This window comes from Leptidea sinapis, chromosome 12, assembly GCF_905404315.1.
Source record: "Leptidea sinapis chromosome 12, ilLepSina1.1, whole genome shotgun sequence".
Classification (NCBI taxonomy): Eukaryota; Metazoa; Arthropoda; class Insecta; order Lepidoptera; family Pieridae; genus Leptidea; species Leptidea sinapis.
This window is the reverse complement of record NC_066276.1, coordinates 9,697,349-9,719,688: the sequence shown is the minus strand read 5'-3', so window position 1 is coordinate 9,719,688 and position 22,340 is coordinate 9,697,349. Positions and strand designations below refer to the sequence as shown.

The 22,340-nt window shown below is 36.9% G+C and overlaps 2 protein-coding genes across 2 annotated transcripts in view; both read right to left on the bottom strand.

Annotated features, from left to right (window-relative positions):
* The window catches only part of LOC126967142 (myosin heavy chain 95F), a 152,319-nt gene that overhangs the window by 15,034 nt on the left and 114,945 nt on the right, over positions 1-22,340 (bottom strand). The window lies entirely within an intron of this gene.
* LOC126967172 (sphingosine-1-phosphate lyase) overlaps positions 1-22,340 on the bottom strand; it is a 31,707-nt gene that overhangs the window by 6,448 nt on the left and 2,919 nt on the right. Inside the window, exons 3-9 of the mRNA XM_050811640.1 lie at positions 13,338-13,553; positions 11,592-11,800; positions 6,871-7,104; positions 5,802-6,011; positions 4,357-4,477; positions 812-929; positions 213-359 (exon numbers count right to left, since the gene is read on the bottom strand). Of these exons, the coding sequence (XP_050667597.1) occupies positions 213-359; positions 812-929; positions 4,357-4,477; positions 5,802-6,011; positions 6,871-7,104; positions 11,592-11,800; positions 13,338-13,553 (1,255 nt within the window). The remainder of the gene's footprint in view (positions 1-212; positions 360-811; positions 930-4,356; positions 4,478-5,801; positions 6,012-6,870; positions 7,105-11,591; positions 11,801-13,337; positions 13,554-22,340) is intronic.

Below are 22,340 nucleotides of genomic sequence, written 5' to 3'. Positions count from 1 at the left end.
CAAAAAGTTTATTGTTTTTTTTTTCTTTTAATGCGGTGCACAGAATACATCTACTTACCAAGTTTCAACAGTATAGTTCTTATAGTTTTGGAAAGAAGTGGCTGTGACATACGGACGGACAGACAGACATGACTAATCTATACTAAGGGTTCCGTTTTTTGCCATTTTGCTAAGAAACCCTAAAAACGCCATTAGATATATTTACGACTTACCCCGAGGGAAACTGCAACGCGTTCAGACTCCACCCCTTCTTGTGCAACAGTTCCGCCATCTTGAATATGTCGAACTGTTTGGAGCCAAATGCCACCACTGTTGTCGCCGGCTTGCCGAATATGAAGATCCCGTCAATTTTGCTGAGTCTGTAATATAAGAGTTTATTATTTAATCCAATTTATACTATTGGAGACTTGTCAAATCAAAAATATTTTATTTCGTAGGTAAATTGCATTGCACCTAAAATATGTCTTTTTTTGATACAGCTCGTTCGAAGGCAGATTTCCTTAGAGAAGAACGAGCAAGAAACTCTAAGGTTGCTCTTTTCAAAACAGAATGGTAGGTTCTTGTTTTCAAATTGACCTACATGGGGATGAAATAGGGTATTAAAGTTCGTAGAGAAATGCTATTAAAATACAACGACAAGGGATATCCCCCGCATCATAAAAGAGCGCCACCAGCAGCGGAAAGAGCAGTTTGTATGTGTATTATTTGCAATGAATCCTAAAAAATTAAACTGCTGCCCAAAGTAACTATTCCACGCGGACGAAGTCGCGATTAAGAGCTAGTACTAAATAAATAAATAAAGCATACTTACTGGTCGTATATATAGGTGGTGGTGGCCAGTATCTCGCCACACATCTGTACGTAGCGCTCCGTACCGATGAACATCATGGTGGCCCAACAGGCTGCTATAAGCCCGCCGGCGCGACTTCCTGATACACAACTTAACAATTTAACAAATTGGATACAACTTGTTAAGTTTTCAAATTTTATTTGTGTATTAATCCTAGAAGTGAGGGTTATCACTTTGAAAACATAACAAATTGTTTAGATTTACAAGAGCGACATCTAAAGTCAATTTCCTAATATGCAAATATTGGAGTTGAGCAAGTTATCAATTGTAAAGTGGATCCTGTAGATGAAGCCACAACCTGAGAGTTGAACAAAGCATACAAGATTTTATGACGATACGTCACTCGAAGGGTTAGCTCAGTTGGCAAAGCACTGGCACGGAACGCCAGAGGTCGTGCGTTCGAGTCCCGAATCGTTCATAAAATTCAAAATTTAAATTGGATACATCTATTTTGTGATGGTAAATGGTAATATACAATCTTATTGTCAAGCACGTTACAAAAAGGTTAGGTGTATCTCCTAACAGTATGTAGCCAATGCCTAAGATTAAAATAACACGTGGATGTTGTTTTCTTTATAGTGACCCAATTATAAGCCAACTCCATAGATTAAGAATCAGAAATAGTGCTACTTATCACTAATTACTACAAACACACGCAGAAGCACTTCAAAATGAACCTGAACTATATTAAGACTAATCTATAAAAACAGATGTTATTGTTAGTTATTGCTGGTTGAGATTGTTAGCTATTGCTGGATGACTTTATTAGCTATTGCTGGTTGAGATTGTTAGCTATTGCTGGTTGAGATGTAAGCTATTTCTGGATGACTTTGTTATCTATTGCTGGATGACATTGTTAGCTATTGCTGGTTGAGATTGTTAGCTATTGCTGGTTGAGATTGTTAGCTATTGCTGGTTGAGATGTAAGCTATTTCTGGATGACTTTGTTATCTATTGCTGGATGACATTGTTAGCTATTGCTGGTTGAGCTTGTTAGCTATTGCTGGTTGAGATTGTTAGTTATTGCTGGGTGAGTTTGTTAGCTATTGCTGGGTGAGATTGTTAGCTATTGCTGGGTGAGATTGTTAGCTATTGCTGGGTGAGATTGTTAGCTATTGCTGGGTGAGATTGTTAGCTAACGCTGGGTGAGATTTTTAGCTATTGCTGGTTGAGATTGTTAGCTATTGCTGGATGACATTGTTAGCTATTGCTGGTTGAGATTGTTAGCTATTGCTGGATGACATTGTTAGCTATTGCTGGTTGAGATTGTTAGATATTGCTGGTTGAGATTGTTAGCTATTGCTGGTTGAGATTGTTAGCTATTGCTGGGTGAGATTGTTAGCTATTGCTGGGTGAGATTGTTAGTTATTGCTGGGTGAGATTGTTAGCTAACGCTGGGTGAGATTTTTAGCTATTACTGGTTGAGATTGTTAGATATTGCTGGTTGAGATTGTTAGCTATTGCTGGGTGAGATTGTTAGCTATTGCTGGATGACATTGTTAGTTATTGCTGGTTGAGATTGTTAGCTATTGCTGGATGACATTGTTAGCTATTGCTGGTTGAGATTGTTAGCTATTGCTGGTTGAGATTGTTAGCTATTGCTGGATGACATTGTTAGCTATTGCTGGTTGAGATTGTTAGATATTGCTGGTTGAGATTGTTAGCTATTGCTGGTTGAGATTGTTAGCTATTGCTGGGTGAGATTTTTAGCTACTGCTGGTTGAGATTGTTAGCTATTGCTGGGTGAGATTGTTAGCTATTGCTGGGTGAGATTGTTAGCTAACGCTGGGTGAGATTTTTAGCTATTGCTGGTTGAGATTGTTAGCTATTGCTGGGTGAGATTGTTAGCTATTGCTGGATGACATTGTTAGTTATTGCTGGTTGAGATTGTTAGCTATTGCTGGATGACATTGTTAGCTATTGCTGGTTGAGATTGTTAGCTATTGCTGGTTGAGATTGTTAGCTATTGCTGGGTGAGATTGTTAGCTATTGCTGGATGACATTGTTAGCTATTGCTGGATGACATTGTTAGCTATTGCTGGGTGAGATTGTTAGCTATTGCTGGATGACATTGTTAGCTATTGCTGGTTGACATTGTTAGCTACTGCTGGTTGAGATGGTTAGCTATTGCTGGTTGAGATTATTCGGTATTGATGGGTGACATTGTTAGCTATTGCTGGTTGAGATTGTTAGCTAACGCTGGGTGAGATTTTTAGCTATTGCTGGTTGAGATTGTTAGCTAACGCTGGGTGAGATTTTTAGCTATTGCTGGTTGAGATTGTTAGCTATTGCTGGATGACATTGTTAGCTATTGCTGGTTGAGATTGTTAGATATTGCTGGTTGAGATTGTTAGCTATTGCTGGATGACATTGTTAGCTATTGCTGGATGACATTGTTAGCTATTGCTGGGTGAGATTGTTAGCTATTGTTGGATGACATTATTAGCTATTTCTGGTTGACATTGTTAGCTGTTGCTAGATGATATTTTTAGCTATTGCTGGTTGAGATTATTAGCCATTGCTGGTTGAGATTGTTAGCTATTGCTGAATAACATTGTTAGCTATTGCTGGTTAAGATTGTTAGCTATTGCTGGTTGAGATGTAAGCTATTTCTGGTTGATATTGTTAGCTATTGCTGGATGACGTTGTAAGCTATTGCTGGTTGAGATATTAACCTATAGCTGGTTGAGATGTTAGCTATTTCTTGTTGACATTGTAAGCTATTGCTGGTTGAGATTGTTAGCTATAGCTGGGTGAGATTGTAAGCTATTGCTGGTTGAGATTGTTAGCTATTGCTGGGTGATATTGTTAGCTATTGTTGGATGACATTGTTACATATTGCTGGTTGAGATTGTTAGCTATTGCTGGTTGAGATTGTTAGCTATTGCTGGTTGAGACTGTTAGCTATTGTTGGATGACATTGTTACCTATTGCTGGTTGAGATTGTTAGCTATTGCTGGTTGAGATTGTTAGCTATTGCTGGGTGAGATTGTTAGCTATTGCTGGTGGAGATTGTTAGCTATTGCTGGATGACATTGTTAATTATTGCAGGTTGAGATTGATAGCTATTGCTGGATGACATTGTTAGCTATTGCTGGTTAGGGATTAGTTAGAGATTTAGATAAATAAATAATATTTACACACTTTTTACACAAATTATCTTGCCCCAAGTTAAGCATATATAGCCTGTGTTATGGGTTACAAGACAATGATATATTTAATACAATATACTTACTTAAACATACATAAATTCATATAAACATACAGATAAACATACATAAATACATTTAAACATCCATGACTCGGAAACAAACATTCATATTCATCATATAAATGATTGCACCTACCTAGATGAGAATTAGAATCGAAGAGCGGACGTAGGTGAAACCTAGTATTACTTTTTTGCTGACTGTACTGCTTTTTTTGCTAGTACAAGCCGCTATTTCAGATTGTTTTCTCTAATGGCATCGCTTATAATTATTGATTATGGTGTTGGTGCTACAGACCGTTGACTGTAGGGGACCCGTAGACGCCCCCGGGCCACTCAGTGGACACGGTGTACTGGCAGTGGCGGTACTCGGGCCGACGGTACAGGATCACCGACGTGCCTTTCGGTGCGAATCCGTACTGAAACGTTATTCAAATTCAATTCAAATTTAATGCACATTCAATTCAAATTTCATTCACATTCAATTCAAATTTAATTCACATGCAATTCAAACTCAATTCAAATTCAATTCGAAATCAATTCAAATTCATATATTTTTATTCAAAATAGGATATGATATCACTTATTGAAAGTAAAAAAGTACCACTCATTCGAAAAAGTATGCCTGGTACCTGACAAGAACGGCCCTTCTTTTTTTAACAATAAAAACATGGTAACAAAGTAATATCGTACAATAAATCTTATTATTTAATAGCCTGAGGGCTGTGGTTCTATTTCCCAACCTGTGGTATCATTAAGAAAGGGGTATACCCCTTTAGGTTAGGTTACTATAGTAACCTTTATCAAACAAACGATTTTAAACAATTCTTTTGAATTTAATTATACATTTGTTAGAAGCTATACATGTGCATCGCCCCACAATTAATCGAAATTTTAGTTTAGAACTATTAACAACAAAAATCGAAACGTAACAATGAAAACTTCAAAAACAAAGCAGTGATTTTTTATGAAAATACGGGAGAGACGAGCAGGATGTTCAGACGGTAATTGATACGCCCTGCCCATTAGAATGCAGTGCCGCTCCGGATTGTTGAAAAGCAAAAAAATTCTAAGCGGCACTATAATTGTGCTCGTCACCTTGAGACATAAGGTGTAAAGTCTCATTTGCCCAGTAATTTCACTAGCAACGGCGCCCTTCAGACCGAAACACAGTAATGTTTACACATTTGTGCTTCACGGCAGAAATAGGCGCCGTTTTGGTACCCATAATCTAGCCGGCATCCTGTGCAAAAGAGCCTCCCACTGCTAAAACTCGAGATACGTAACGGTAATGAAAATGAGGGTGTGAAAGGGGAGGGGGGGGGGAGTGTTCACGGTCCAGAGAGGTTCAGAAATAATGTGGCCGTGTCGTAGGTATAATGTAACAAGACTAACTAATAAATAACCTAATATATATGTCGGAGAATTAGAATATAAAAGTAATATGGCCTGTATGATTATATTCTACTCTATGTATTGGGCTGAACTGATGGCGAACGTCATCTTTCAAAGTGTGTTTGAAGTTGTCACTGTGTACGTCACTGTCGGTGACGTGATTGAAGTTAGTTATTATTGTCCATCAGTAGAGCACTCATTGAGAAGTCGCATTCATCTTCAAGCTAGCGCCCGCGCCGCTTGTGGGCACTGATCGACTTAAAACAACATGGCGGATACCAACACGGTGACGCCCGATTTTAAATCCAAATAAATCTCCGAGATATATACATATATAATTCATGTTACCTTATGCGTATCCGCAGATATGCTGGCAACTCCAGGCAGCCTAAAGTCGAACACAGGTATGGGATAGCCCGCGCGAGGCATAAAGGCTGCTATGAAGCCGCCGAGACATGCGTCAACGTGTAGCGGCACCTCGTACTCTAGCGCTATGTCTGACAGGGCCTTTATATCGTCCATCGTGCCATACGGGTAGTTGGGGGCTGAGCCAACGATCTGGAAATCAAAATATCTTTGAGCGTAACATATACAGGGTCCCAAAGTTATAAAGTACCTTAAATATCGAAGATAGGCAATTTTACTGAAAGAAGACATTATGTTATTTTTAAAAGTTAGTAATCCTGCATTCGAAAATTTTCTAAAAATTACAAAATTACTTGCCTCGTCTGGGAATCGAACCGACTTAAATGTAAAAAAAACTCATAAGTAACATGATATTTTAAAAGAACGTAGTCAATTTCAGATATTTAAGGTACTTTCCCTTCATGTCCCATAACTTTGGGACATCCTGTATATTTAAAACCCTCTTTTAGTATGTGGCAGTAAATCCAAAGATTGTCGACCACTTTGTCGTAACTGGCCGCAAGAAGGCGTTCGTTACGGCAGACAATTTTTTTTACATGGTTCACAGTACACCATCAAACATACACTATATTGCATTTTTTGAAACACGGAGATAATTTTCCTATTTCTGCAATAACTTGCCACAGGATGGCGCTGTAAAGCTTAAATTTATTTTATTGTATTAACCACAGTAGGTATTTATTTCGTATAGTTACAAAAAATACAGACTTCAAATATTCTGAAAAAAGGTAACATATAGTTTAAAAAAACAATCTGTCTACATTAAATTGAATTGCAGGCTAATGTGAATATAAGAATTTTGACTTTAAATACCAGTAATAAAATGACGGTAGTGCAAAATATGTGAGTCTCGGGTTAGTATTACCATGAACATGCAAATTTTGTAAGGAGATTCTAAATCTGAGGTAACCCAATAAAAAAGACACATCTATTATGACTTGCTGTTCCATCGTTCGAGTCGGTTAAAAATAGCACACAAAAAGAATCGTACCATACAGGTTCTTCTGCTAATCGCCTTCTTGACAGCATCGATGTCCATCATCAAGGTATCCGGAGACACGGGCACGGTCCTCACGGAGATGCCCAGGTATTGCGCCGCCTTGTCGAAGGCGGTGTGAACCGTGGTGGCCACAACCATCTGAGGGTTGCTGACGCCGCGCTCGTAAGCCAGGTCTCGGAACGCCTTGCAGGCCATCATGATCGACTCTGTACCGCCCGTTGTCACCTACAAGACACACCATGGTAATAATATAATAATAATTTGTCATTTATTTCAGGCATTTATAACCACATACAATAAATTGATTAAAATAGAATAAGATGCAAAATAATGACAGTACTTAATAAAATAACTTAAAACTAAACTTGCCCCAAAGGGGGGTTCGTACAAAGAATAATGTACTGATACAACTATTTCCGGTTAATGTCGCGATGCATCGAAAGCCAGTAATGGAGTATAGGATTCTCTGGATGCTCAGAGCATAAACTGAGAATTTTGTTTTCGGATTCGCGAATGCGAGACCAAAAAGCAGCAACTCGTGATCTTATCACTGGGGAATAATCGGGGACCCTGGCGTCTGCAAACATGCCTGACGCACTGCAATATTTGGGCAGTCTCATCAGAATGCGGTATGCATTATTATACTGCACTCTGATGCTGCTTCGTGCAGTTTTATAATTATATAATAATAATAATTTATTTCTCTTAAAAACATAGTTTACAGCAGCTAGTGGCCGGAGTCACCTTTTAGGCAAATAATGCCTGTACCAGGTATCTCCGCTCTTCCAATTCAGCAATGTGTTATTTTTAACAAAAGTTTTATTGACATGGTGGTGAAATAATAATAAAGTTATGAAATGAATATAAAAAGGTTATGAAATGAATATAAATTAACAATTTAAATATTTGGAAAGTTATTTTTGAACAAATTAACAATTACAGCGACATAGATTTACAGTTACAATTTTTAATTCTTATCGAACATGAAAGTCATTTTTTATTATTATAAACATAAATGATAAATATATGTACCTATGTGTGAGTGTGTGTGTGCGTGCGATACTGTGTGTTTTTGTGAGTGTTGTGTGCGTGTGTATATATTAAGAGCGTGTGGAATATTTTCTGTGCAGTTTTAGTACAGTTGACCCAAAGCAGACACGTGTAGAAGCATTGACAATATGCTCTAAACATATAGTCTATAATAAGAAAATTCACACATGTAGAAGGGGTTTAAACGCACATAATTAAACTGTAACATCTGTATTTTACAGTTTCCACGCTTAGAATTACAATATACACTTAATATTCAAAATAAAAAGACAATTAAGTCAGCGTTACCCCTTAGAATTCACAATCAGTAATGTTCTCTCGAAGTTTGCGCTCTGGCTTATATAGGGCACGACCGTCTACCGTTATGATGCTACCAACTGTTAGTTGGCACTACAGTAGTGCCAACTAACAATCTGAATATAAAGTTAACTAAAAATCTGAATATAATATGCTATTATAGTTATTTGTAATTATAGTGATAATAATATTAAACAGTATTTTAATATTAACAGTAGTTTAATAAATGTAATTATTAATTGGGATATCTTATGACAGTTCATAACGTTGGTAGTGCTTGTTAACACATCAAGCTGACACACTTAAAGCGATAAATAAATCAACTTGTGAGAATGTGGCGATTGCCACACCAAGTTATTATATAAAGTAAATATTAAATAAATCATAAATTCCTTTTTTATGGTATAGGAGAACAAACGAGCGTACGGGTCACCTGGTGTTAAGTGATCACCGCCCCCCACATTCTCTTGCAACAACAGAGGAATCACAAGAGCGATGCCGGCTTTCTAAGGAAGGTGTACGCGCTTTTTTTGAAGGTACCCATGTCGCATCGTCCCGGAAACACCGCACAAGGAAGCTCATTCCGTTATTCATCCTTTATTTTGTCAGAAAACATGTAACAATGGGTGTAAATATATTTAAGGTTTTCTGGCATGCAAAATTATTATTAAGTAAGTATTAATTCATTTTTCATTTCATTACAAGATTCTAGTTATTATTATAATTGATTTAACATTAATAAACTCTATATATATAATAGTCTGTCTAACTTAAAGCATTGCTAATTCTCACTCTGTCTTCTTCTATTGACCTAAGTCAGAATGAGAAAAAACACTCCTTAGCGGCTGATTTAAGTTAGCGGACCATTATGAATAAGGGGGTAGAAGTAATATAATTTTTTAAAGTCAATTTAATTTAATCTTATGTGTCAACATTTCGTTTATAGAATAAAAATATTTATCTATAAGCCATGTAAAAAAATCCTTCTTAAATCGTTGGACGGGTAATACGCGTAAGCTTGGAGGGAGTTTATTAAATATTTTCATACACATGATATAGCTACATTTTCCGTAGGATGCATTATGAAATCTATGTGCATTCAGCAGTCTGTCACCGTTTCTTGTAAAAATAAATGACCGGTAATCATACCTGCACGCAATAGAAAGAATAGTATATATATAAATATAACGAGCTATATATAACGGCTATACAGAGCCGAGTGGTTAGCGATCCTACCTACTAATGATGTTTGTTTCCGAGTCATGGATGTTTAAATGTATTTAAGTATGTTTATATGAATTTATGTATGTTAAAGTAAGTATATTGTATTAAATATATCATTATCTTGTAACCCATAACACAGGCTATATATGCTTAACTTGGGGCAGATTATTTGTGTGAAAAGTGTGTCAATATTGTGTCAATATTAATCTAACCAAACGATCACATATGGAACTTCCTAAAATTGTAAAATATGCATGTAAGCCTCAATTAACAATAAAACAAATTAGTTGATTAAATTTTATCAGATAACCGCACTGTTAATTTTTCATATTAAATATTTAAAAATAAGCGACAAAGATAAGTTTTAAAATATTTCTTGATGTTGGTTCGATCTCCATTTTTGTAACACTTATTATATTTGTTTATTGAAAATAAGGGACGAGACTAGCAGGACGTTTAACTGATGGTAATTGAGACGACATGCCTATAAAAATGCCGCTCAGGATTAAAAAACAAAAACAAAAATGCTGAGCGGCTCTACAATTACTACTAAGCTCAATATTTATAGCGCCTACAGATAAGCATGAAGTTCTCGGTCTCATTCAGATTTTAGACACATTTGTACAGCGACGCTCAGGTACTCAGCATTTGAAAGCCTTACCTGATAAGATTGGCGATGCATGTCCACAAAACAGCTCTGAACTCAAAAGAGTACAATACATTGCTTAAAAACCGAGTTTACAAATTGCCTGTTACTACTGTTAAAACTGCATTTGCATGTCGCTTTCCAACCTTTTTGTACCCCCGGATTTATAATAAACTGGTCCAGCTATGTAAATTTAAAGAACACCCCATCTTCAAGGCTAAAGAGCTTCTATCAATAGTTATTTATGCAACTGTTGTGTAATAAGGGGTATTAAAACACGAATGTGGATTTATCACATGAGTGTTTTAATACCTAATTATCAACAGTTGCATACAAGACTTTATCTACACCCAGAATATGAATCCTCTAAAAGATTCTGGAACAGTTAGCTTACTGCTAACATTAAAACACCAGTCCTAGTAGTAACCTAATATCATTCGTTACTGATTATATACAAATATAATAAGTATTAATGAAACAATTATTTATTATAGCTGTAATTTACATTTTGTATAGTGCAATAATTAAAATTCACTCGAATATAATGTTCTTTTGCAGCGTTTAAAATAAATCGCTCATTTTTTGTAAACAAAACAATAAAAATATCGAAGAAAAATGGCGGGGATTCGAATAACCTACTTTTTTTTTACGGTGCGCGACGTTCTGGGAGTATGGAGCGCGCGTAAATGAACATTTTCCTATTTTGAAATTCATACAGATACCACGCATCGAGCAATAAGAATGTGGCTGTATGTTGAAACTCTTTGCGCATGAAGGGATAAAAAAAAACATAGGAGTGTTGTTATGAAATTCAGTACAACATTACAACACTCTTTTGGGTGATGTAATGGTTATTAGAACATTGGGTGTTTTAATGTTGGCAATAAGCTAACTGTTTCAGAATCTTTAATAGAGGATTTAAAGCATGGGTGTAGATAAAATATTTAATACAACTATCCTATATGGAAACTGAAAATCTTCTTAAGGTACAATCCTAAAAATACATACATACACAATACACACACTTTCACCTACATATACACACAATTAATACTTGTATAGTTATTACTTTTAGTTTATTTCTTTATATGATTAGTTAAATTTTAGTAATCAGCTTGTTATCACTAGCCGCTTGTATATCTTTATTATCTGTTAATTCTACTATTTCCCCCAAGAGACAGGCAACGCCTAGTGTGGCGGTCAGTATAAAATGTTAATTTGTACATGAAAAGTGCGAAAAAATGTTTTTTTTTTAAATTCGCTCGTCACCTTGAGACATAAGATGTTAAGTCTCATTTACCCAGTAATTTCACTAGCTACGGCGCCCTTCAGACCGAAACACAGTGATGTTTGCACATTACCTTTTCACGGTAGAAATAGGCGCCGTTGTGGAACCCATAATCTAGCCGGCATCCTGTGCAAAGTAGCCCCCCTCTGGTAATAAAAGGCATATAAGCTCATTAAATGATTTGACGAAGTTAAGTGATCTTCTCACCGTGCCGCAGCATTCGTCGTCTCCGTGGAACAGGTTGATGGCCATGCGCACGATCTCCGCCTCCATCTTGTTGATGCCCGGGAACACGTCCGCATGCAGCGGGTTGGTGTACGCAGTAAGTGCGTACGCGTCGCACGCAACGCGGCTGATGTCCTCGCACGTATGGTACACCGCGCCCGAAACGTTGCCGCTCTTCCAGTCGCACGTGCCTGCGTGCACAAACAAAATTTAAGATAAATCTAGGCATGTAGAAAACAAACTAAAAATTGCGGCTAACAATAGGTACTTGTGGAAGTGCTGTTTGTTTTGTGTCAGTTTTATTTGTGTAATTAAAATCCCAGAAGTGATAACCCACTTTAAAAACATAATAAATTGTTTAATTTGCAAGAGCGACATCTCAAGTCAATTTCCTATCATGCAAAATATTGGGGTTGAGCAGGTTATCAACTGTAAAGTACATGCTGTAGATGAAGCCACAACCTGAGAGTTGAACAAAGCGTACAAGATTTTATCCACGATACGTCACTCGAACGGTTGGTCGCGGGTTCGAGTCCCGCATCGTTCATAAAATATTGTTTTCAATTTTGTTTGCATAAAAATTGATTCTAGCTTTCGCTGTTTAAACTAGAGTTTATTTAGGAGAGATCTTCTTTGAAACAATAAATAGTTTATTCGACTAATTTGAAAATGGCCTAGTATAAACATGAACTGCTTAAATGAGAACTGGGGGAAAATGTGGAAATATGGCACGCGCCCGCAACGCGGTGTGCAATATGCATACTTTATTTGGCTCTAGATCAGATAGAGCAATACTGCGACTTCGACGCGACTCAAAATTACTTAGAAATAAAATAAAAAGTGCTTTATTATTCCTATACACACATTTTTACATACAATAAAAACAACTATTTAAACATATATTTTTTTTAAATCTATGTTAATTAAAATATTAAAAGTACCTATAACAACTTAGGTGTAATAGCCTATGGCGGTAAAAGCCTCCTCAAAGTTTCTCCATTGGTATCTATGCCTGGCTTCTCTCTGCCAATGTCTCCCCGCAACGTTTACCACGTCGTCTTTCCATCTCTTAAATGGCCTCCGCTACCTTCGTTTAAAATTACTCAGGTATACTTATATACATAAACTTGTTATGCCTAATACCCGGTTAAGTCGAGTTAGCAAGTCTTTTATTCGGCGATGTATATGTTTCTACAATATGATCCTAGAAAATGTAAAAAAGGGTTTTCGAAATTTAAAAGAATTGTTAAAAGACGTTTGTGTATGAAAGGTTACTATAGCATAAACGATTTTCTTAATGATACCACGGACTGGAAATGAAGCAAACACCCTCAGGCTCTTTAATTATAAATGTTTATTGTACAATATTACATTGTAATTCATATTTTTATTTAAAAAAAAAATCCGCTGTATTTCTTGCGCCCGTTTGCCTCTATTTTAAATGGGTGGTAGTTTTTGACGTTCAATAAGTGATTTTGAGTCCTATTTTGAATAAAAGTATTTGAATTTGAATTAGTTTAAGAACTTAGGACTGAGGACACCATTCACAGTGGCACCGTGCTATGGCCGTATGTCGCCTGTCCTTATCCATGGCCTTACTCGCATAAAACCTATAAGACTATTACAGGGCGGTTCCAAGCTGTTGAGAACACTACGGAATGCATGTGAAAAGAGCTTTAACGGTCTCAGCCTCACAAAACACAGTACCTCAAGTAAATAACTACAGACCTAAACTCAAATGGTCCCTTATCTCCTCAATGACTCGATCTGAAGACAGCCCATGCTCGGGTAGCTCTCTATTTATGTTGACGCCAGCCAGACGTTTCGAGACATCATTCTTGAAGTCCCTCTGTATCTCCAACATCTTCTCCTCGATTTTGCGCCTGACAATGGGCACACGTCTGAGCCATCTGAAGAATTCCTTGCGCAACCTCGTGGTGGGTCCTGTAGGCGTAGAACAAATTTATCAGAATTTTGTAGACTTAAAACTATTGATGAAATACCAGGCACTTAAGACATTTTCTACGTCTTAGGCTGACAAGGCATGTGGCCAGGTATCGGAATCGCTAAATCTAGTTTTTCTGTGATGTTTTTCTTCGACCAGGTTATAGTTAGGTATAGCCTAGGTTAGGTTCGATAAGGTTATCAAATTTTTATTTTTAGACTTAAAGTGTAGGTTGAAGTACCAAAATGTATATGTATGTTGCAGGATTCGTAACCACATCTTCGCAGATTACGTATATTAACGCTAACTAAGCCGTTCGAAACTTGTCCAATTATTTCCTCGACCGTATTATAAAACATTATCAATAAAGGTCTTATATAAATACACAGTACCGATTGTTTACAATATTGTATTGTGATCATAACCTGACCTCGATTGGTTGATTTAATTGTTTGCAATGCGAATATTTTACCTACTGTCACGAGTCTACTGAGTAATATTGATGACAATAGACAAACCAAGAATATATAATCTAAGATTATTGAGAATCTGAACAGATTCAACCATTCATACGTAAAATTACTTAACGGTTTGTGAGCATTTTTGCATTTTCTAGGGAGAGGGCAGTGGCCTTGGCTTTACATGTGCCTTCATCTACAGCTTCTACTTCAAAGTTGACAGCCAGCTCAATCTCAATACTTTATTATTATTATTTCAAGAGGGTGGCTATTTCCTAGTCCTAAAGATTCCTATTAACACCGCGTCCAAAATTTAACTATTGTGTTCGCCACTCATACTAAAGCTCGTCGTCAAGCCCTGCCGCCTTTACGAACCGCAGTAGTTCCTTGACGCGAGTGTTGCAAACACTATCTGGTGGCACGAAGTAGTCGCCAAAGATTGTGTTACGCTTATACATTAGTGGGCCGCAGTCGCAGAGTAGATGAATAGGCGTTTCATCATCCCCAAGGCAGAACCTGCAAGTTTTGTCGCTTTTTATGCCGACCACACTGAGGTGCTTGTTTAGGCGACAGTGCCCGGTTAGCAGCCTAGTGAGTATGCATAGATTTTTTCTGTTCAAAGATAGGGCTTCATTCGCATAGCTGCTGTTGAATGCCCTTATCAGTGCTTTAGAGTGGTTTAAACCTGAAAAGTTATTCCAGCGTTTAAGTGCTCAATACTTTACGTAAAATCTAAACAATTTCATTTATTAAACATAACTTATACATTTAAAACATAGTTACAATTTACATTTAGTTAGCTGGCGGCCATGGGCGCATGCGTTCATTTAATTATCATTGAATCAATCCTCAGAGTCGTATGCCATGTATGTTTCCTATATGCACATATATGTAATACGGAAAATACTAAATAAACTACACCGCTAAGTCGACTAGAAATACAAATATATTTATTTGCAACAAACACAATATTTACATCATAAAATAGAAAAAAAATATAAAAAACAAATTACATGTTAAGAGTGTTTGTCACTACTATTACTATCGCAACCAGTGGGAGGCTCTTTTGCACAGGAAGCCAGCTAGATTATGGGTACCACAACGGCGCCTATTTCTGCCGTGAAGCAGTAATGTGTAAACATTGCTGTGTTTCGGTCTGAAGGCCGCCATAGCTAGTGAAATTACAGTGCAAATGAGACTTAACATTCTATGTCTCAAGGTGACGAGCGCAATTGTAGTGCCGCTCTTAATTTATGCTTTTACAAGAATCCTGAGCGGCACTGCAATGTAATGGGTAGGGCGTACCATCAGCTGAACGTCCTGATCGTCTCTTTCCTTATTTTCATAAAAATAAAAAAGCGCTTATCTTCCAGTGGGACCAATAAATAACTACATCCTTTGTTGGGCGAAGTATATGAATTACATATTTTATAAAAGGATCACCGTAAGAAAAAAAAGACATGGTATTACTTTATTAAAAACAATCGAACGATTGGTTCAGTTGGAAGGGCGCTCGAACGGAACCTCTCGGGTTCCAGTACCGCATCGTTCATATATTTTTTTGACAAATTTAATTTGAAAAAAATTAAAAAGTTTGTGTTGTGCATTTTAAATGACTTTCTAAAGTCTACACTATTCAACAATGTGAGAATGCTATTTTATAAACAAGTCACATTTCCTTGGCAGTGGTGAAGAGATATTTATATCTATTTACAAAAATTTAAGTTTAATAAACAGCGGTTTACTGTTAGGAAATGTTACACGACTTACACGAATCAGACTTAACTAAAGATCTGAATATTATACGCTACTATATCTTTAAACTGAAGTGATGATTAAATAAAATAACATTACTAACAGAGTATTTATTATTATTATTATTAATTGGGATATCTTACGACTCCATGACGTTGGTAGCGCTTGTTAACACATATTAACTAAACAATGTAAATCAATTGTTGACATATCTAAATTCGAAAAAACACATACATACATACATACAATCAAAATATGCATGTAAATACATAATATCAAAATTACAGCTGCTAATTACAGGTGCATTTGACAGCAACCCTGAAAAGCTATCTGACTGTCTGTTCCCCGCCTGTTTGCAGTAACTATACAATACTTTAGACTTTGAAAGTCAAAGTCAAATAATATTTACTCAATTAGGCTTAATATAAGCGCTTTTGCATCGTCACTATAAATATTTCTTATAAAATGACTGAATCTACCATATGAGAAAAACATACAAGAAACTCAACGGCCACTCTTTTCAATCAATAGCTGTAATTTACAAAGAAAATTAGTTTGTAAGGCGCTGCATACAATATATGAATTGTGTAAGTTTAAAACGTTTTAAATACCAAACATTTTATAAAACGTTATCAAGAATGAACTGTATAAATATAAAGTTTTCTATATTGAAACCTTTAAGAGCTTGAATTCATTATTTGTGTAAGGATACTTCGTGAAAACGATGATTCAAATGAATGGTTGTTGCTCACAGTAAGTACTTACACAATGCCTTGTAACGCTCGACAATAGGGTTGTACATAATGTTATGCAATAGTTAATTATTATTATTTTTAATTAATGCATCATATGCTACGATTACCCTATCAAGGAAAACTTATCCACCTGTTAACCTGTATTGTCAATAAAATATACTTCAATCTGATGATGCAAAATGTGAGATACCAGTGTCTCAGCTCCTTTGCACAGGATGCCGGCTAGATTATGGGTACAACAACGGCGCCTATTTCTGCCGTGAAGCATTAATGTGTAAGCATTACAGTTTTTCCGTTTGAAGGGCGCCGTAGCTCATGAAATTAACATCTTATGTCTCAAGGTGACGAGCGCAATTGTAGTGCCGTACAGCATTTATGGGGTTTTTCAAGAATCCCGAGCGGCACTGCATTGTGATGGGTAGGGCGCATTAATTACCATCAAATGACCGTCCTGCTCGTCTCGTCCCTTATTTTCATTTTTTTTAAAAATATAGGCGACTGACATGACGAAAGCATATCTAGGCTAAGCTCAAACAGACATACGCCTAAGAAACATTTATTGGCTGATTGGTCCAAGTTATCTACCCCCCAAGCGGAACCACCATTTACAAGAATAATTTAAAACCCATCTGGAGATATGGAATACAGCTTTGGGATACTGTTAGCATATGCAATATATAACTTAGTGATAGTTTTCCAAATAAATTCTTAATAAAAATAATGTGCACTTGAGTGTTTGTGGGATAAGCTTTTCCGATGAATAATGTTAAAATCGAGGTTCTTATCGTTTGTCTTACATTCTATTTTAAATTCTGTAAAGGGAATTTATTTAAAGAATAAATATGATTATCATTACACTAAAGTAATTTGATACTTGTATTATTACAAGCTCTTGCGGATAGAATTTTGGAAAATCCGTTCTTAGCTAACCTCTACTCGGTGAAAAGAATATAGGAATATTCTAAAATAATAATCTAATATTCCAAATTTCAAGTCTTTAGCTCTAAAGGTTCCAGAGATATCGTGATGAGTGACTATATACGTGGAAATCTCTTATATATATGATGAGATGAGTATAAAATCTGTAAAACATGAAGTAGCAGCTGGCAGTAATACCAATTGAGATTAACGAAACACCAATGAACTGGTGAAAAAAAATAAAATGCACACGATTGAAATAATAGATTAAATTTAGATGATTTATATGTTTAGACAGAGCCTCTTGCTGCTACACAAAACAGGCAAGTTTATTACATTAGTGTGCGTGACAAGCTACATCTTACACTCGCAATTTGTTTGTCACTTTGTGTTAGTGTGCGTGTATTGCTCAAAATAGAGGCGTTTTCACAGCTTGCTCAGTCTATCTAGACGTATAAATGATCTAAAAGAATAAATAGATACAGTGTTACCAACCTAGTAATAAGACTTGCTGAGTAATACTTGCTTCAAATCTGATACATAAACACAGACTTTAGTGTTATGTATGTCATATTAAATATAGCTTCTGAAATATCATACTATTTTTATTATGTCCCTCTAGTTAAAGCACACCATTTCTACTGCCTTAGTTAGTAAGCTTGAGGAAACTATATTCTGTAGGTGTTGCTTTGTTTGCCAAAAAAATAATGTTCTATTCAATTGTAAGCTCAAAGTAATCATAATTAATACTCTTGCCCTATTTGAATTGCTTTATTTGGGTAAGTATATATGTATACAGGATGTTACAAATTCTACCTAATTCGCGGAACGACAAAAATTTTAAAAGACCCCAAACTTACGGAACAACCAGCTCGGTTGGTGGTTCACACTTACTTTTTCATAATAAACGTCAAATTTACAGAAACGGTTAAAAGTGTGCTCCGCCTTGCTAACTCGCTCGTCGGGATATGGCTTGTGTAGCATTTCACACCATTGTCGGTGTTATTGATGCGAAAACCGATCCAACACGCTGTTCCATGTCGACAACCATTGGGCAATCGGAGAAATAAACTCTGTCCTTCACATAACAATTTTTTTCAACTTAATTTTTTTTGAAGCCAGTACTTGAACAACATCGTTGTATCGACGTAGTAGACATTTATGAATGAAAAATAAAAACTATTAAAGTAGACAGCTATTAGATAAAATAGGTACGAAAGGCTTTCTGTTTAATAATCTGGTTCCCTGACATGACACCTTACTACTACTAGGGTTGAAAAATTTTTGGCTTATCTAAGCCATAATCATAGGTTCTCAACGTGGGCGATAACGCCCCCTTTGTGGGCGTTTGAGACTTTCGGGGGGGCAGTAGAAGACCCAGAGAAAATTAGGAGGCATTGAGATGGCGCATATGGGGCGTGGGTGGATAAAAAAATATAGTCTAAAAAGGCAAAAAAATACACGCTAATCACGTACTAAAGTAAACTAAAAAAACATATTCTCAAAGTGGGCGGTGAGCAAAATAAGGTTGAGAAACTATGGCTTAGATAATTAATTATATTTTACAGGGTATATATGTAACACGTTGTATATTCAGTTTCATCTTTCAATGTGTATTATATTCTTATCTCAACATCAGTGTGTTGAGATAACGTTGTTATATTATTTTAAGTCATGAGCTCATTTTTTCTATAATTATGTATTAATTACGACTGATAAGCATATCATTATAATTATAAGACATATTAATTTAGCCTGGTCACTTAAAACAATTAAATCTGAAGTGTCACACAATACAGTAGATAATTCTAATCCGATTATATATTCTGTGGTGGCTATTCTTTTTTTGTTATATAATAAGGGGCTAAAGGGCAAGAAGCTCACATTGACCTGATGGGAATTGATAAAGCCCATGGAAATCCGCACACCAGAGGTCAAGAGATGCGTTGCCGGCCTTTCAGGTGGGAATATTCTCGATACGATACGACATGGGTACCTTCAAAACAAGCGCGTACAGCCCTTAAAGGCCGGCAACGCTTCTGTGATTCCTCTGGTGTTGCAAGAGAATGTGGGCGGCGTTGATCACTTAACACCAGGCGACCCGTATCGTACGCTCGTTTGTCCACATTTTCCATAAAAAAAGAAGCTTGGTTCTTGTCGCGGATTTCCGGTGCTACTGGTACTGGTATGATCTGAACAACTCATCAGAGGACTCCCTTGATACATGCGGTAGAAGAGGTAGAGAGACACCATATCTGTCCGCAACGCCAAAGAGTCTGAAGCCGATCGGAGATCACTTGATTGTCGATGATCTGATCCGCTCTGTATTGTAATGTAAACTGGCCCGCCCAGATGTGAGAACAGTACTCCTTGTGAGGCCAAATTTTACAAAGTTGCAGGCGATAGCTTATAGTGAAGTATTGTCTTGTCATATTGAGTACACCAAGCTTTTGCCTTCTTCCATGTGACTACGGAACTGACCGTCTCCTCATATATAAAAGCCAAGTATGCCGATATAGGCTTTGGCAGTTACAGAAGTGATCTTCAACGACTACCATCAACAGAGATAGGTTTGAGGGCCGAAAAAATATATAATTACCTTATAAAATAAATATAGATATTTTTTTGGTTCTCCGTTTTTAAGAGGATATTTACTCCGACCAAATAAAAAAAGGAAAATATGTATCTATGACTGCGATAAAATCAGCACGGGTCTCGCGGTGAGCGATTGAGAACCTACCGCTTATCTACCTCGAGGATTCAGCGCGGGAGGATAAATATGACTTCATACCTTAAGCGCAAAATGACACACGCCTGGTTCGGTGGCCTTGGGTTATATTGTTCTTGGATCGATTATTCTATCAAGCATTAACACAGAAACTCACTAACCTGGAAGCCGTTCCTAATATACTATCTAAAGAAAGAGATAAATTACTACACTCTACTGTCAGTAATTAGCTGTCAATAATCTGAAGCTGTCCCAATATACCCGATAAGTCATTCTTATCGCCTTATATTAGAACGCGTGAATTGCAATTTCCATACAAACTTCTATCGCTGGTAAGCTATACGTCGTCCCATTGATATACAGCGTGTACGGATAAGGTGAGTTACCGTTGATAAGTTTATTGGGACAGAAAAGTCAACGATAGTTACGATTTTTATCTCAAGTAAGAGATATATATAGATATATTGGGAACTGCCGTTAGTATGCTAAAGCTCTTATTAATCTATTCTTGCCCAACAAAGAATGCGGTTCCGGTGCCCCCAAAGAGGTTCGCCCGCAACCTGATGAGACTACACAGGGAGAATATACGCACAATTGTAGGTGTAGTCACCGGTCACTGTCCCTTGAACAAACATCTGTCCGTCATAGATGTAACAGACATCCCTTGTGCAGAGGTTGCATGGAGGCAGAGGACACGCCAGAACACGTGCTTATGGAGTGCAGCAGTGTGGCCGAATAACGGGCACAAATACTCCAATTACCAGCATCGCTTCCAGATGCCTGCAGAAACTTAAAAAGACTGCTAGACTTCTGGAATGATCTGGGCTGGTTGGAGTAAGAAGACTTTTTGAAAAAACGCACAATGGCCCAATCAAGAGGCTAAGTGTGTAGTCAGCCCAGCTAAACTAACTAATTCTATTCTTGCCCATTCCCCAAGTCATGTGAAATTTTGAGTGAACAAAATAGCCAATCCTTATTATAATTGGAAACCCCTTTAAACAATTTTTTTTAAATTTTCAAAACATATACAAGTCTCAGTTTAGAAGAATGACTTCATTTAATATTAGAACTGTTTGCAATGAAATAGTCATTAAAAATTATCACAGCACTAAATTGTTTTAAATCCTCTATCAAATGTTTCGTCAGACATCTTTTTATTACCTTAGCAATTGCTTAACATGGACTATACAAAATAAATAAAGGGATAGAGTAGCAATTTTCTCTTTTGTGGAGTCTGAGTGGTTTCCATCCATGTAACACCAGTAGAAGCAAAAAAATTCTACAAGTTGTCCACTTTTTCATACACCTACTCAAACATTACAACAAGATCAAGTTATTACCGGCTTGATTCTTTGGCGTAGCATAGAGATGGGGGCTCTCTGCATCTTGTACCACATTTATCGCGGGGTGTGCTCAGAGGAGCTGTTTGGGTTGACTCCAGCGGTCGAATTCCACCACCATATAAAAACTTCAAGCCTCGCACAGCCACTTTGTGGAATCAATTACCGGCTGCTGTTTTCCCGAACCAATATGACTTATGAAAAAGCATACTCCCACCTTAAAGGCCGGCAACGCATCTCTTTACAGCTATTGTTGCGGATGTCCATGAGCATCCAGTGAGCATCTTTTTTTTGCCCATCATATTGCCCCATTTGACTCCTCTTATATAAAAAAAAGAGATTTATGTCTTTTTTTTTATGAAAATAAGGGACGAGACGAGCAGGACTTTCAGCTGATGGTAATTGATACGACCTGCCCATTACGATGCAGTGCCGCTCAGGATTATTGAAAGACCCAAAAATTCTGCCACAGGAACTGCGCTCGTCACCTTGAGACATAAGTTGTCAAGTCTCATTTGCCCAGTAAGTTCACTAGCTACGGCGCCCTTCAGGCCGAAACGCAGTAATGTGTAAGCAGAAATAGATGCCGTGGTGGTAAGGTAGCCGGCATCCGGTGCAAAGGAGCCTCCCACTGGTCTGGTTTAATTATAAAACTAGAATACAAACAAAGAATATATTAAGCACATAAATTAAACCTAATTGGAGCTATCAAACTCAAGGTTGAGGAACAAATAAGACTCATATTATCACTGAATATGGCATGTGTATGATTCAGTACATGTGTACTGGAAAGGCAAACATTTGATCAATAACATAATATGAATTTATATAT